The 16,015-nt window shown below is 43.5% G+C and overlaps 1 protein-coding gene across 1 annotated transcript in view; it reads left to right on the plus strand.

Moving 5' to 3' along the window:
- LOC119656086 overlaps positions 1-16,015 on the plus strand; it is a 43,980-nt gene that overhangs the window by 21,417 nt on the left and 6,548 nt on the right. The window contains exons 2-3 of the mRNA XM_038062389.1: positions 6,103-6,529; positions 6,960-7,236. Of these exons, the coding sequence (XP_037918317.1) occupies positions 6,103-6,529; positions 6,960-7,236 (704 nt within the window). The remainder of the gene's footprint in view (positions 1-6,102; positions 6,530-6,959; positions 7,237-16,015) is intronic.

The following is a 16,015-nucleotide window of genomic DNA, read 5'->3' on the forward strand; positions in this document are numbered from 1 at the left end:
GATGTCCTTGTCAAAAAAAAAATTTCGTACCTATAAGACAGGTGCTTAGAAGTGGCGGTGGGGAAGACGGGGCAGCAATCCTGTCGGCCAAACTAAAGGTAAGTGGCCAAGGAGAACCTCCATAGTGGTGGCACCGGGAAGCACTGTATCACATTAGTTTTGCTGGCCGTGATGCAGTGAGCGAATGTTCTAAAGGCCTAATCAGGGCGATGAGACACGAGTCTGCACCGGGACTCATTTGAAGTGGCGGTAGGTCACGTAACCTTACCAGGGGTATAACCGGAATAGCCCCTAAATTCACATGTTTCAGGAGAATTCCTGTTTCATGTGCGTCCAACCCGGTTGTTGCGGGTGGCCCCTTAATGGGAGTTTCAAGGGGGTTGTGGTTACATTCAAGCGAACAAAAACCTTCGGGCCTCAAACATGGAGTTGCATTTCAACACGGATGCCGTACTCCATATTTCGGTAGAGATTTAGGTAGGTCTTGCATCCACCAGTATGAATGCTGAGCAATGCACTCAGTATAGACTGGTACCGTAGTGCATGTCTCAGTAGGGCCCTGATTGTGGTCACAAAATCTCAATCCGTGTCCTAAGAAGACCGTGGGATTAAGTCCACGAAACCGGTATCAACGTAACAGAATCGTCCTGCAATGAAATATTCTTACATATAAAATACACAGAACTTTGTTTGGTCTTCACCTCTGTTTAAGTCATTAACTCCGGCATTATGGCTTACCCAACTCTGACTGTTTTCTCTGACTTTCTTGATTTTTCTAATGAAAGGCCTTTTTACTTTATGGGTCTTATAAGCTTTCGAGATATTCGTTTGTTCCCTGTTTGCTTCTCTTTTTAACTTTACCCTCCGTTGAATTTTGAGAGGGCATCACTTTCACCCTGTGACTTGGGGCTTAAAAATACACTCATAGTCTTCCCTGTTTGTCGTAAGAGGCGACTAAAAGATAGAGAAATCTGTGGACTAACAACCTGTCAATTTCTGGTTAGAGACTTCCTTCACGGCTACGACTTATAGCTATGGAAAACCGACTTTCTGGAATGTGTTCACGCTCCTTGACAACGAGGACCAAGGATCCTCAGAATACTCGCCTTTTCTAACCCCAGCGAGAATTTTAACGATAAGGGCTGGACATTCTGGACCTAAACGAAGTAAAATGGTGCAACTCTAAAGAGTACTCCTCTCCCTCTTGCGGCAATGTGCTTTTTTACCCTGCAAAGCTGAGGCGTGAATCCAGTGTCGGGTTATTTCTGACTTCTACCGCAAGGCGCTCTTGACTTGCAAGCCGGTTTCTGACAGACTTCTGACTACAAGATTGCGGTCCAGGTGAAGGAGCATCACAATTATGCAGTGCTATACACCAATCGAGACATTTAATATAGTGGAGAATGATGCTTCCTTAAGGTGACATTGTGATCGTGATGGGTGATCTAAATGACAAGGTGGAATCTGCCAACATCTTGCTCGGACATGTGATGGGAAAACATGGTCTTTGCGACGGTAACGATAAGGGTAGGAGGTTCGTAGAATTCTGCAAATTCCACCGCCTCCTCATTGGTGGCACATAGCCTACCATTGCGTTTCAACTGACCGACGTCGTACGAACAATCAGATCGACCATTTCGCGATCAGCAGTAGATTTAGTAGTTGTCTCCTGGACGTACGCAATAAGAGAGCGCTGACATTGACCCTGAAAGGGATCATCATCTGATGGTCGGTCACATTCGCTTGCGTGCTGCGTCCGCAACTTCTTGTAGAATTGGGAGCTGCGACCCCCTAAGTTCAACATCGACCGCTTGTATAATCCAGCTGTCGCTCGACAATGCTGATCGGACGGCAGATATACTTAGTAACCCGGTAAAGAATATCAATGAACATTGGACTACCGTCAAAAATGTTCTTTTCTCGGTTGCTACACAGGTCGTTGACCACGTCCCGAAGAGACATCATAAAATCTGGCTGACTGCGGAATCGTGAAGTGAGACAACACCAAAAGGGTCATAAGGAAACCTTCATGGGGTGGCACTGGGAAACGTTGTGTGTAGAGTTTGCTAGCCGTGATCGGCTCGCACAGTAGCCAGGTATAAGACTGTTAGAACTGGATTGCTAGAAAAAACTGATTTTGGACGGGAAGTTTAGCGGTAAGGCTTAGGCATTCTTGAGAAACATGCAGACACAAGGATCCTGTTCTCTTTCACTTTCCTGTTTATTTCAGTCAGAGACTTTTTAGTTTTTGGGTCCTGAAAGCAGCCGAAAAATTCTTTTTCTCTGTCTCTCATCCTCTTTTTTTCTCTATCGTCATTTGAACTTTGAAAAGGAATCAAAAGCATCGGTATTGTGCCGTTTCAACAGTTGTATAGAACTCCGATGAATCTCACAAGGTTGTTAGTGTCCTAGTTCCTACTGTGTTTGCACTTTATGTAATTGGACGTCACCATTAATTTTCCTCTGAGCAAGGCAAAATCTTGGAATGGACGAACACGTCTACTTTTCTCTGGTTTGTTTTCTATTAGGACCCCTCGATATTTATTTCTGAGAGTTCCTTTTACCTCCACCTTTGGTGTCATCCTGAATTGGTCTAAAGTTTCGGAAGTGATGGTCTCTTTTGAAGTGGCTCTTTAAATAGACTGCTGGCATGGATGCACAATAAGAGGTTGACTTCTTGACTTCTGCCCTTTGGAATCTCGTCTGGAGGAAGCCTGTTGCACACATTCTATTGGGAAGGAGTAATACCTACATAGTAACACGGCATTTGATGGGCTCGTAGGAACTATGAAATCCCAAAATGATAGGGAATGGCATGATTTTGTGTTGATTTTAGAAGGATGAGGCTTCCTTTATATGCAAAAGAGGGGTATAAAAGTTGATTCCTTCAAATATAGCCACGAGATACCGAAACACGTCCTAATTTATTACATAGATATAATTTTCCTGCCAGCTTTTCGATATTCAAATTTGGCGGGTGTATCAAAACCGCTTCTTGTTGCTGTTGGTGTTCATCAAGGTAGCGTCCTCTCACCACTCCTCTTTGTTCTTGTTATGGACACCGTCACACGGGATATCCGACGTCCAGCGCCCTACACACTGTTTTATGCAGATGATGTTTTCCTAGCATCTGATAGCAAAAATGATCTCGAGCAACTTGTTCAAAAATGGAATGATCGCCTCATGCAACACGGTCTCAGATTGAATTTAAACAAAACTGAATTTTTGACGACCATCCCTATGAAACAGGCACAATCACTGTGAGCGGCAGTGATCTGCCCAGAACTGAGCGATTGAGATACCTCGGGTCAACGCTATCAGCCAATGGAGAACTGCGTTATGAAATTGCTTCACGCATTAATGCAACCTGGATGAAGTGGCGTTCCACAACTGGTGTTTTTTGTGATCGACGTATCATCGAACGTCTCAAATCTAATATTTACCGCAATGTTGTCCGTCCTGTCGCTCTCTATGGTTCTGAGGGTTGGCCAACTATAAAAGACAATGAACGGCGTCTTGCGGTAATGGAGATGAAGATGTTCCGTTGGACTAGTGGCGTGACACGTTTTGATCACATTCGAAATGAGGATATCCGCGATCGTTATGGGGTTGCACCGATCGTGGAAAAGTTGCGATGGTATGGTCACACAATTCGTGCTAACGAGAAATCACTTGCCAAGATTGGTCTGAACATCGAAGTCGATGGTAAACGACCAAAACAACGGTGGCTTGATACGCTGGATGGGTATTTAAAAGCCTCGAGGTTGCACCCAGATCAGACATTCGATAGAGCCAAATGGCGAAACCGATTACGACGAGCCGACCCCGCTTGTGAACGGGACAAAGGCTGAAGAAAAAGAAGAAGAAGCTTCGGCCACGGAAGGGAAATTTATCATTGTGGCTTGTTTGCCGCGCAATATGGTGGGGGAATATGTTTTTGACAGGAGAAAAAAATGGGAACGTGGAGGAGATCGTGACATCGTCGCTTGTTCGTGACATGTGGTTTTTACGTAAGAAGGTGAGAAAAACGGACATTGGTTTCGGGATCCCGACTGGTTACCTTCGAGCGAATACAGAGAAGATTTGATTAGTTGAGCTGATCGTTTCTCCCCAATGCCAGGTGCTGGTAGCAAAGGAGTCATGTGACCGGAAAGTGTTTGACAGCTCCGGCTAGAAATTCTTTCGCCAAAGGCATTGTTTGCCAGCGCCTAATATATTGTAAATAACGTGTAATGGCAGGTTTGAATTCCCCTTAGTTGCCTGAAATTCTAAGTAAGTTGTTACTATGGCTCCAAAGCAGTGGCTGCGTCCGAGCGTTGCTGCTTGAAGGTCCGATGAGGGACATCGCCAGCTGATGGAACAATTAGAAACCATTTAACAAACAAAAAAGAATTCCGCTCGGACTGTGGCGGAGGGAATCGTTTCCAATCAATACACCACTGAAAATAAGTATTCAATTAGGCATAAACAGAAAAAAAAGAGAACCTAAAAAAAAGAGCATTAAAAAGATGAAACGCGCTTGAAGGAAGTAATGCGTCAGACGATTGTTATTTTTCGAATGTATTCTACCGAGTTAAGTCGAAATGCCCGGAAAATACTTTGAATTTATTTATGAAATATACAGAATTGATAATCCGGCAATGATGGCATGTTGGAATGGTTGAGCTAATTATACCCTATATAGGGCTCTATGGTAATCAAATAATATAACTTTTTGTATTATTTTGTCATCGTAGAGACATTCTGCACTAAATCTCCTTTCCGTTCAAATATTGAGAACTATGTACGACCGTGAGTAAAGTTTTTTTTCCTTAATAAGTTTCCTGGATATCTAGGATCTAGGACCTTTAACATGACTTGAGTAGAACCAATATGCATAGTTTCCGGTTACAAATGAATATTCTTATTCCCACTGGCGTCTTTTCAGTACAGGTGCGCAAAACTTTACCTTAGTAGGCATTATTACATTCAAAACTAAAGGATCTGATCGCACCAAATAAGTAACATTGAAGAAGGAATGAACCTTTCATGCAAATGAAAAAAAAACGATTCTTGCGAACGAGCATTGCTTTACTTTGATCTAATCTTTGCTTGGTATAAATACAGTTTGTCTATCACACTCAAAATCGCCTTTTCACATTAAAGCTGACCGAGGGAAAAGATTCGCAACTGATAGTGAATATTCGCACTCAATAGTCGCCTCGGCCGCTTGTACTAGAAAATATTAAGTAGACCAACGCCATACATCAGCCGACATTTATTCTAATCCGTAACATTACAATCTATGACTAACAGCCAAGAATCTGCATTCCCATATGAGCATGATCCCGGAATTATTTTCTAGCCCAAAGCCAGCTTGAAACTAGTCCAAAAGATATCCCAAATCCCACCTAAAGCAAGCCCAAAGCCAACCCGAAAAAAATCCAAAAGCCAGTCCAAAACCAGTCTGAAGCCAACCTTGAGCAAATCCAAAGCCAGTCCAAAAGTCAGCCCGTAGCCAAACTAAAATAAGTCCAAGCCAACTCAATACTCGACGTCGGCATCGACAACTACTGCTGCGACTAGTACTACGAAGATCGCTAATGTTAGGTGATGCTATATTACAACATCACTTTTGTAATGAGATGATGCTTAGTAATGGGGTGATGCTAGGTAATGGGATGATACTAGGTAATGGGATGATACTAGATAATGCGATGATGCTAGGTAATACCATAATGCTAGGTAATGCGACGATGCTTGGTAATGCGGTGATGCTTGGTAATTTGATGTGATATGATACTTCGTGATAGGTGATATTATATTGTTTGGATCGCGCTCGATGATGGTAATATCATATCATGCTTTAAAGTGATATCACTTTTGTAATATTACATACATCACCTACCCATCTCTACCTTTTGGTTAAATATGGCGCCTTCTTTCGAATTTCTCAACCTTTAATGTTAAGGTTAAGATTACCTTATTTTCAATGGTGGTAGGGAACCTTTGCATTTTAAACATGGGATACATACTACCCTCTCTAATTTCTCCACATTAATTTTATTTCATTGTACCTAAACCTTTTGATAATCATTACAAAATTTTCCTTTTTATTTCCAGAAAATCTAACAGTTTTCTCACAAAGCATCAGCATCGAAGGTGGCACCTACATTAACAATTTTCTCAATAACTCCAACTCAGTCCCAGAACTCATAGAATACTATGAACTTGTTGAGGACCTTTCCACCCCAAACTCACCGCAATCCGATCTGATTTACCCAGATCCTGAAGAAGTTAATAAAAAAATCAAAATATTGAATAGTAATCGGATTATACAGCAATCCGCGGAGACGATTAGTAGCAAAGAAATGGATTCGAAGGATGTCGACTTCAAGGGACGCGACCTAATTGATAATATTATGTATATTTATTATGGATCAAACACGACATTGAAGAATAGTTTGGGGAGTAGCATTGTTATTGGGGGTTCGGTTCTAGCCTTAGCTGCACAGATTCTATGTTCGATTTTGATGGTGTTGAGGAATCGGTAAGTATCGTAGGACTAGAGACGACAAACTTTGCTTGAAAGGGGGGGAATCAACTTCAATTTATAACTATCATAAATAACTATGCCTGGGTATACAAATTATGCACTAAATTGTACAAATTAGGATACAAGTTTATAGTTTACGGTCGGTCATTAATCATCCCAAAATCGGAATGTACTCACCCCCGAAGTTTGGATATCAGAATATACCGTGCGCTATGCAAACTCATTCAATGTCTACATACTTTTGATAGCGTATCACAATACAATCACTTACTCAATGAAGTTGATACCACTCGTCCTTGCAAGGAAAGTCAGAGCTAAAGGACTAAGTTTCCTATACACAAGGACACAGCCATACACACAATGCAAAACTTTTCCGTTCAACCCTTCTTGTAACATTCTAACTTTGTAATATTCTCTTTTGCAGACGACTCCGACGACAGAACGCCCTGTTCTCGATATTCCTCAATTTCGTCCTTATTCTGTTGATGTCTAATCTGATTTTCGTGGTTGGTGTTCAGGCAACAAAAAGTGAATTCCGTTGCGGCATGATAGCGATACTCTTGCACTATTGTCATCTGAGCACGGCCGTATGGGGTCTAATTTATATCTACATAATCTACGACTACATCGTCAACGATTGTGGGATCAACTTAAAGTACAACTACTTTATGGCATATGGTGCTCCAGCTATTTATGTGCTCGTAAGTTTTGTTTATTCTGGCGTAGTGAAAGTATAATGAGAGTCCTTGTCCTAGGCAATTCGGTTTCATGTATTCATAGGGAAACGTAGGGCCATGTGTTGTTGATGTTATGATAAGTATCTATCAAGGGTGCTAATAAATTGAGTGCCACCTCTTTTGACCCGGTGGGAGGGAATGTTTGCTCAACTAAATGGGTATCTGGTTCTGCTTTTGTGGGCCAGATGAGGATGGAGGTAGGAAAAAAATCGATTTTATCCTAATGGTTTGGCTGCAGGCTGCTGCGGAAATGCAGTTTGTGCTCTCTTTATTTTATCTCTACCCCACATGCATAAAGCAAACCCCATCGTATAACACTTTATCATGCATTATGTGGCAACCTCTTCAGGTTGATTAGTTTTTGCCTTAATTGGATTTCCCTGAAATGAGAGTTGTAAATAAGATTTTCAAATGAAGGACATAATCACGTAAGAAGATATTTTGGTATATAGCTTAAAGCTGAATATATTGTAAAAGACTTAAACTGGGTACAATTCATAGCTTTCTTTGACTAAAGGGATGAACAAATACAGAAGTTTTCCAGGAAGTCGCGATTTTCATCGCAGGCACATTCTGGATAGTTTGCACATCAAATGACGCTAGCCTTTGCCCAGTAAAGGGAACCCTAGATATCAAGTGTCCTTGTTGGCTTCTTTAGAGGTTTTTTGGGATGTGGTGTGGTCTCCCAGATTGTGGGAAAGTCTACCTCCTGCGTTTTCATCTAGAAGCGAAGACTGGAGATGGTGTGACCACCAGTTAGTTAGTTTAGTTTACTGGGGGAAGTCCCAACTCCAAGGACTCAAACCATTGCTAGGCCCATTGTACTATCCCCAGAGATCGCCTATTCGTCGGCCTCTCGTCGACAGCATTCGCAGACTTTCGCGAATCTGAAAACATTCTCCGGAGACAGAATGCTCAGACTCTTCGTTGAATAAAACCATGCCAAGGTACTTTCTCCCGAGGTCTGAAGAGGCTGGGCAGCTGCATACGAAGTGCAGGATCGTCTCTCCACTCCGATTTTTTCCATGTTGCAGTTTAAGGGGCAGCGTTCCGTTAAAAGTCCTACTAGGTTTTTCATGTCGCACTTCAAATTATTATTATTCTGTTAGGGGGAAGTCGCACCGCATCCTTAAAGAACTATTGTGCTCCTTTTACAAGTATATAACCGTTAGGAATTTTAGAATATTCCCTACTTCCAAATCTTTCAATATTCAACATTTGGTATTAAGGTTTCTTCCATTCGGACGAATGGATCTTGACAGAAGGGAATGATTTGTCACATCCGTAGCGCACGCGCGTGCTGCTACAACATGAACTCTCGGAGTTCAATCGAGTTCAAGGCGAGCGTAGCGGCATGGAGACCGGTTCATGGGTGGACAGCTGATCAACGGCCGGTGGGATTTCAAAATTTCATTGATTGTGCCGGAGCCGTATAGAGTAGAATTAGAGGTAATTTAGTGGTCTCCCGAATTTCAGCTTTGGGCATTCAGGAAAGTAATTTATACAGAGTGCGGCAGCATAACTTCCTTTTTTCAAAACTCAATAAAAACTATTATATGCATCGGAAAATATTTATTTATTTTTTATAATGTAGGTACATGTCTAAAGTTTTTATTTACATTGTTTTGAAGATCAAATCTGTTAGGTGACGTCCCCCATTCTCCATGCATTGCGTAAACCGATTTCTGGCGTTTGTCATGACTCTTGTTAGCATAGCAGGTGTTATGTTGGCAATTTCGTCTTGGATGTTGGTCTTCAAATCTTGTAGGGTTCTTGGACAGTTCACATAAACACGGGATTTCAAAAAACCCCATAGAAAAAAATCACAAGGGGACAGATCGGGAGAGCGTGCCGGCCATTCCAAATCGCCTCTAATTGAGATAAGGCACTCTGGAAAGTGTTCCCTCCATTCCCAGCCATCGATGCTCTTGAAGTGTGTGCTGTTGCACCGTCTTGTTGGAACAAGTGTCCTCCAAATCCAAATTTTCTAGCCGTGGGAAAAAAAAAATTCTGTAGCATGTTTACATACCGGTCCGAATTCACTGTCACTGTAACTTCATTTTCCTCAAAAAACCAGGGACCAATAATTCCAGCTGAGGAAATTGCACACCACACTGTGACTTTGGGTGAATGCAAAGACTTTTGATGCAATTCTCGAGGGTTGGTGTCAGCCCAGTAGCGCATGTTTTGTTTGTTAACCGACCCACACAAATGAAAATGGGCTTCATCGCTAAAAAGACAATAGCACCCTCGGGAACGACATCAAGAAGAAGCTCACACGCGTTCATCCGAGAATTGAAGTCACGTTCTGAAAGTTCCTGCACTATCGCCATCTTATAGGGATGAAAATGAAGATCATCACGAAGAATTCTTCTCACAGAACGATCGGATAGTCCAAGGGCAGATGCGTGTTTGCGCGCAGAACGCCGTGGCGATCGCAACATTGACGCTCTCACTGCTTCAATGTTCTCAGGTGATCTAACGGGCCGAGGGACTCCAGTTCTTCCTTTTGTCGCACTTGCAGTTTGTCTGAATATAGTGACCCATGTAACAATTGATTTGCGGTGTGGGACGGGAGCCAATGGGGCTAAATTAAAGCGATTCCGAAATGCACGCTGTGTTGCAATAACCGAACATCCGCTTGAAAAGAAAACCTCAACGGCAAAGGCATGCTCCTCACTATTCCAACGCATGATGGCGACTGAACCGTGTCGGGACAAAACTTTACAGTATCCCCTCTTGAACAAGACCACTAGCGCTCCGCTATGATATCAACTAACTGAGTGGCGCGCATTTTAAAAAAGGAAGTTATGCTGCCGCACCCTGTTTAAGACGAAAAAGGAAGTTAGCGAAAAAGGAATGATTGTCGTGGAGGCGTAGTCGGAAGTAGTCGGGTGCAAAGTTTTGGATGTCATAACAACGTTAATTTTTGCTAAATTTGTGCATGGGCGTGAGGCGACAGAATAACAAGCCACAGAAAAGATAATCTGCCAAGAGGACGTAATAAATGAACGGCAGACCGGTTTTCAAAAAGGAGCTTGCTTTGCTGTCGCTAATGTGAATTTCCTCAGTTTCTCCCGGGAACAATCGTAAAGTGATTTTGTGCTGAAGTATCAGTTTCGAGCTTCGGGAGACCTTCCTCATTGAGTGTGCGATATCCATAGAGGATCGCATTTGTGGGATCTAAGAATTTCTGGTCTGAGTGTGTGCGAGACATTTTCCTCTTCGCGTGTGTGTCGCTGGGAGGACCCCTGGAAAGAAAATTAGGAAAAGAAAAACCAAAAAACTTTCGGTATACTTTTTTTTTGCTTTAAATTCCGTAGTATTTCCGTGTATATATTTCTTTCTTCCTTCTTTTGAGTCAAGCAATTTCCGTATTAAATAAAAAGAGACAAACAACAACAGATTCACGCCACGCGGAACTTGGAGTGTAATCACCGTGGGAGTTTTCTTTGCTTTGATTTCATTTTTCTTTTATATTTTTTTCTGCTTTGATTTGATTTGATTTTTCTTTTATATTTTTATTTGATTCCATTTCCCATGAATATACCATGAATTTGAACTATTTTTTTTTATTTAAGGACTTTCTCTCTCTTCCTCCTTCACCGAGCAAATCCTTAATAGGGACATTCTCTAAATAATGGCCTGAGGATGTCAAGGATGGGAACCTCATCTGAGGCAGAAGAAGAATGATGTGAGGGAACCTTAGGGGCCGCACCTCAATAACTATCTGAGGCATAAGAGGAATTGATCGGAACTGTGATCCGTCGTGGATTTTCCCTCTTGATCTCGGCACTCGGGTTCGAAGACTCACGGCTCCACGCGCGCAGTCGAGCTGTTTTTTTCCAGGTTTAGCTCCCGTTCTGTTTTTTTCGTCAGGCCGTCGCGAATTCCTTTGTTTGTTGTCTATTTTTAGATCCGTTGCGGACCCACGCATTGGTATAAACACGTTAATTTTGTAGTAATGACACGCTCAAAGGACCCCTCCCCCCCCCCCACATTCCCGAGCCTGGCTAGCACAGAGGCGTTCAAGAACATGTCAACCGACCACTTTGATGGAGCTTCAGTTTCTGGGATAGCTTTTCCCTCTAGGCCTTCTTCGGCCACTCAGGATGGTCGTGTGATCATCCTATTTCCCCTAGTTTCATTACAAAGGAGGACTTCACGTACAGCGACCATCAGGCAATCACCTTTAAACTAAGGATGGAGCCACAGAAGCCGAAATTCAAAAAAACCCCAGGATGGTCTGCAAAAGCGATGGATGAACTAACATTCATGGAGGCGTGTTTAGACGTGCCTAGCAAAGCAGGCACCTCCACGGATAGAGTACATTGCCTCCGCAGATGTCCCACAAGGCTCTGTACTGAGCCTACTACTGTGGAACATCATGTATATGTGCCCTCTTTATTTTATCTCTACTCCACATGCATAAAGCAACCCCCATCGTATAACACTTTATCATGCATTATGTGGCAACCTCTTCAGGTTGATTAGTTTTTGCTTTAATTGGATTTCCCTGAAATGAGAGCTGTAAATAAGATTTTCAAATGAAGGACATAATCACGTAAGAAGATATGTTGGTATATAGCTTAAAGCTGAATATAAAAGGCTTGAATTGGGTAAAATGCATAGCTTTCTTTGACTAAAGGACTGAACTAATACAGGTTTTCCAGGAAGTTGCTATCCCAGACATTTTCTGGACAGTTTGCACATCAAATTATTCTAACTTTTGGCCGCATATTCGAAGGGATGCAGCATAACCCTAGAAGGCTGTCCTTGCTGGCTTCTTTAGACGTCTTTTTGGGATGATGTGCGGCCTCCCAGCTTGCTTCGGGAGGTTCATCCCTTGTGTTTTCATCTAGGGTCAAACTTAGTTAGTTAGTTTAGTTTACTGAGGGAAACCGCAACTCCAAGAACTCAGATCATTTCTAGGCCCATTGTACTATCTCCGGAGATCGTCTATTCAGCGGCCGCTTGCCGACGGCGTTCGCAGGCTTCAGCGAATCTGAGAACATTCTCCAGAGACAGAGAATGCTCAGTCTTTTCGTTCAAGAAAACCTTACCAAGATACCTTCGTCTGAGGACTGAAGAGGCCGGCCAGCTGCATACGAATTGCAGGGTCGTCTTTTCTTCCTCCTCGCATTAGTTGCATATGGTAGAGGGCGTCACTCCAATTTGTTCCATGTGGCAGTTTAAGGGACAGTGTCCCGTTAAAAGCCCTACTAGGATTTTCTTGTCCCACTTCTTATTGTTATTATTCGGTTAAGGGGAAGTCGCGTCCTAAAAGAACTATTGTGTCCCTTTTACTGATTAGAGATTACCTATTAATCATAGTATCTCAAGCAAGCCTATAACCGTTAGGAATTTTAGTATATTCCCCACTTCCAAATCTTTCAACTTTCAACATCTGGTATTAAGTTTTCTTTCAGATGCCTCAACCTAGTTGGATGTGGTTCTGGCCAATGAGGGTAACGTAAACACTTATCAGAAAGGGGGATCTGGTTCAATTATAGATCTGATTTTTGTCAGCCCTGCGCTGGCACATGATATGTCCTGGCAAGTTGTAGTGACCGCGGATTCGCGAGGGAGGCGGAATCTCATTCGCCATTTTCTGAATTAATCAAATAATGCATTCCATAATATGCAATTACCCTATTGTTCGCCGCGGATTCAATCGATTTCAAGGCGAGTGTAGCGTCATGGAGACCGGTTCGTGGGTGGACAGCTGATTAACGGCCGGTGGAATTTCAAAATTTCATTGATTGTGCCGGAGCCGTATACAGTGGAGTTAGAAGTAATTTAGTGGTCTCTCGAATTTCAGCTTTGGACATTCAGGAAGGTAATTTATATAAGACGAGAATTGGATAACGCTGGGAATCGGAAAGAAAGTTAGCGTGAAGGTGTAGTCGGGAGTTCAGGGAATTGATTTGCTAAGATAGCGGTACAAAGTTTTGGCTGTTATAACGACGTTAAGTTTGGTAAATTTGTGCATGGGCGTCAGGCGACAGGATGTCGTCAAATTCTGATATATGGTTGCCGTTCACCCCTTGGTAGGGTATAGCGCGTCTACCACACCTATGCGCCATCGCTCGCGGTTACCTGAAATGCGCTTCAGCTCCCAACACGACTTTCCGAGACACTCGCACTCGTCCTCTACTGTTCCTCGTCAACTGCCCTTGGGGCAATACACTCGTCGGTCATCTTGGGAGAGTGGTTTCCACTGCATGGGGTAACCCGCAATGCAATTGTCGCCCCTTCTTAATGTATGACCTATCTATGGCCACTTCCGTCTTCTTATCACATCGCATACGAGTGCCTGTGTACCGACCAAGTTGTCCGTTTGAGATAGTGTCAGGTCAGCGTACTTCGGTTGTTCAGTGGAGTTCATTTGCCATGTGCTACTCCCATATAGGAAAATAGAAAGGACATTAGCACGGAACAGTATCAAATTGTTTATTTCCAGATTTTAGATAGGGCAACGAAAGCGAATCTGGCGCTGTTAATGCATCGGGCACCACCTAGTTCAGGGCCGCCGTTAGCAGAAACCACGCTTCGGAGTTGTACAAATTGAACGATGCTTTCGATGCCCGTTAATGCAGATGGATGGTGCGAAGACCCGTCAGATTAAGAACCTTGGTTTTGTTGGTGTTTATCTTCAGTCGAACTCTACTTGCATTTTTTTCCAAATCAAGAATCATTTGGGTAAGCTCCATCGGTGGGGGAGCCAACAGATGTCATCAGCGTAGTCGAGATGTTTGAGGAAAGATGTCATCGTCCATTGAAGCATGAAGAATGTCACCAATAACTAGAAGAAATAATATCGGTCACAGGATGCAACCCTGGCGAACCCTGCTTCAGAACCCTCGGTGCAGAGTATGACATTTTGCGCTATTATATACTCCAGATACCCTCCCTGCTCAAACTGTCGAAAGCTTTCTCGAAATCGATGAAGAGCAGATGCAGCGAAGATCTAAATTATTTCGCGCACTGTTCCAAAATGATCCGTAAGATGTTGATATGGTCAATGCAGTGGAACCCATCCTGCTCACTGCGTTCCTGGATTATTTGCGTGCGCCCTTATTTAGATTTTTAACGATCATCCTCTTCTTTCACTCTCTGGGAAAGGTCTCGGATTCCTAAGATTTCCGTACGAGTGAAAGCAGCAGATCTGCAGTAATTTCAGGTGCAGCGATAAATAACTCTCCGGGGAGGCTGTCAAGCCCAATGGCTTTACTCCGTTTTAGTGCATTGATGACCGAAATGATTTTTCTTCCACGTGGAGAAACAGTACGTATCCGCATGTTATGGTGACTAGCCATTCCATCCCGAAGATTAGGAACCTCACCAGATGTAATACGGTTAAGGACCCTGGTGAAGTGTTCCTTCCACCTCTTCACTTGCTGATCACCGTGGACGAGAAGTCGAACATTGACGTCCTTCATAGGACCATGGAAAGATTTGAGGCATGACACGGTGGCTTGATACGCTGGATGGTAATTTAAAAGCCTCGCGATTGCATCCAGATCAGACATTTGATAGAACCAAATGGCGAAACCGATCACGACGAGCCGACGCCGCTTTTGAAAAAAAGGTCTGAAGAAAAAGAAGAAGATGCAAGCTCTTTCGTGATGCAGTATACAATTCTGAAATCATTGCGATCGGTGGCATCTTCCGCTTCCTTGACTAGCGCAATAGAAAATTCTCTTTTGTCACGGCGTTCACTACGCTAAATTCCTCGGGATTTCGCTCGATATCGGAGTTCCAGCGGGTCACGCCTGCCGTCACTCGCGCTGTCAGTAGAGCTTTTAACCCCTTCCGTTTATCGATCCGCGTTCACGATTCCGCAGTGCGCCAGACGTTAGGACGCCTTTCGGGACGTGAGCGACGACCTGTGCAGCACCCGAGAAAACAGGATTCTTGATGGTGGCCCAGTGTTCATCGATATTCTCAGGCACGTTACTCAGTAGACCTGCCGCTCGACCAACGAGATAGCTCTCCCACTGTCGAGCGACAGCTGGGTCGTAAAAGGGGTCGATGTTGAACTTAGGGGGTTGCAGCCCACCAACCCTGCATGAAGTCGCGGACGCAGCACATAAGCCACCATCAGATGGTGACCCCTTTCGAGGCCCATGTCAGCGCCTCTTTTGTTATGCTCATCCAGAAGACAACTCCTAAATTTACTGCTGATGGCGAAGTGGTCGATCTGATTGTCCGTACGGCATCGGTCAGTTGAAACCCAACTGGCCTTATGACAAGCTCTATGCTCGATAAGTGTACTAGAAGTTGGTGGTAGACGTTGCAGAAATCCATCAACCTCCCACCGTTACTGTTATGGCCGCCAAGATTGTCCGAGCAAGGTGTAGTCAGATCCCATCTTGGCATTCAGATCACCCATTATGATCACAATGTCATCTTTAGGAAGCTTCCCCTGAACTTCATTTAATTGCTCGTAGAAAGCATCCTTCTCCACTACATCGGAAGGCTCCGTTGGTGCGTAGCATTGTACAATTGTGATGGTCCTTAACCTGGAAGGTAATCTTGCAATTAGAAGTCGGTCGAAAACCGGATCCCAGGTTAAGAGAGCATACCTTGCGGTAGCCGTCAAAATCAACCCGACACCGGATTCCCGTCTGCTACCACTAGGGTTTCCAGGGTACAAAAGCACATTGACACTCTGATGAACCCCTCGAATTCAACTTCCCAGAACTATCAACCGTGATTGTATTCAGCACTAGATGGTGTT

This window comes from Hermetia illucens, chromosome 4 (genome assembly GCF_905115235.1).
Source record: "Hermetia illucens chromosome 4, iHerIll2.2.curated.20191125, whole genome shotgun sequence".
Taxonomy (NCBI): Eukaryota; Metazoa; Arthropoda; class Insecta; order Diptera; family Stratiomyidae; genus Hermetia; species Hermetia illucens.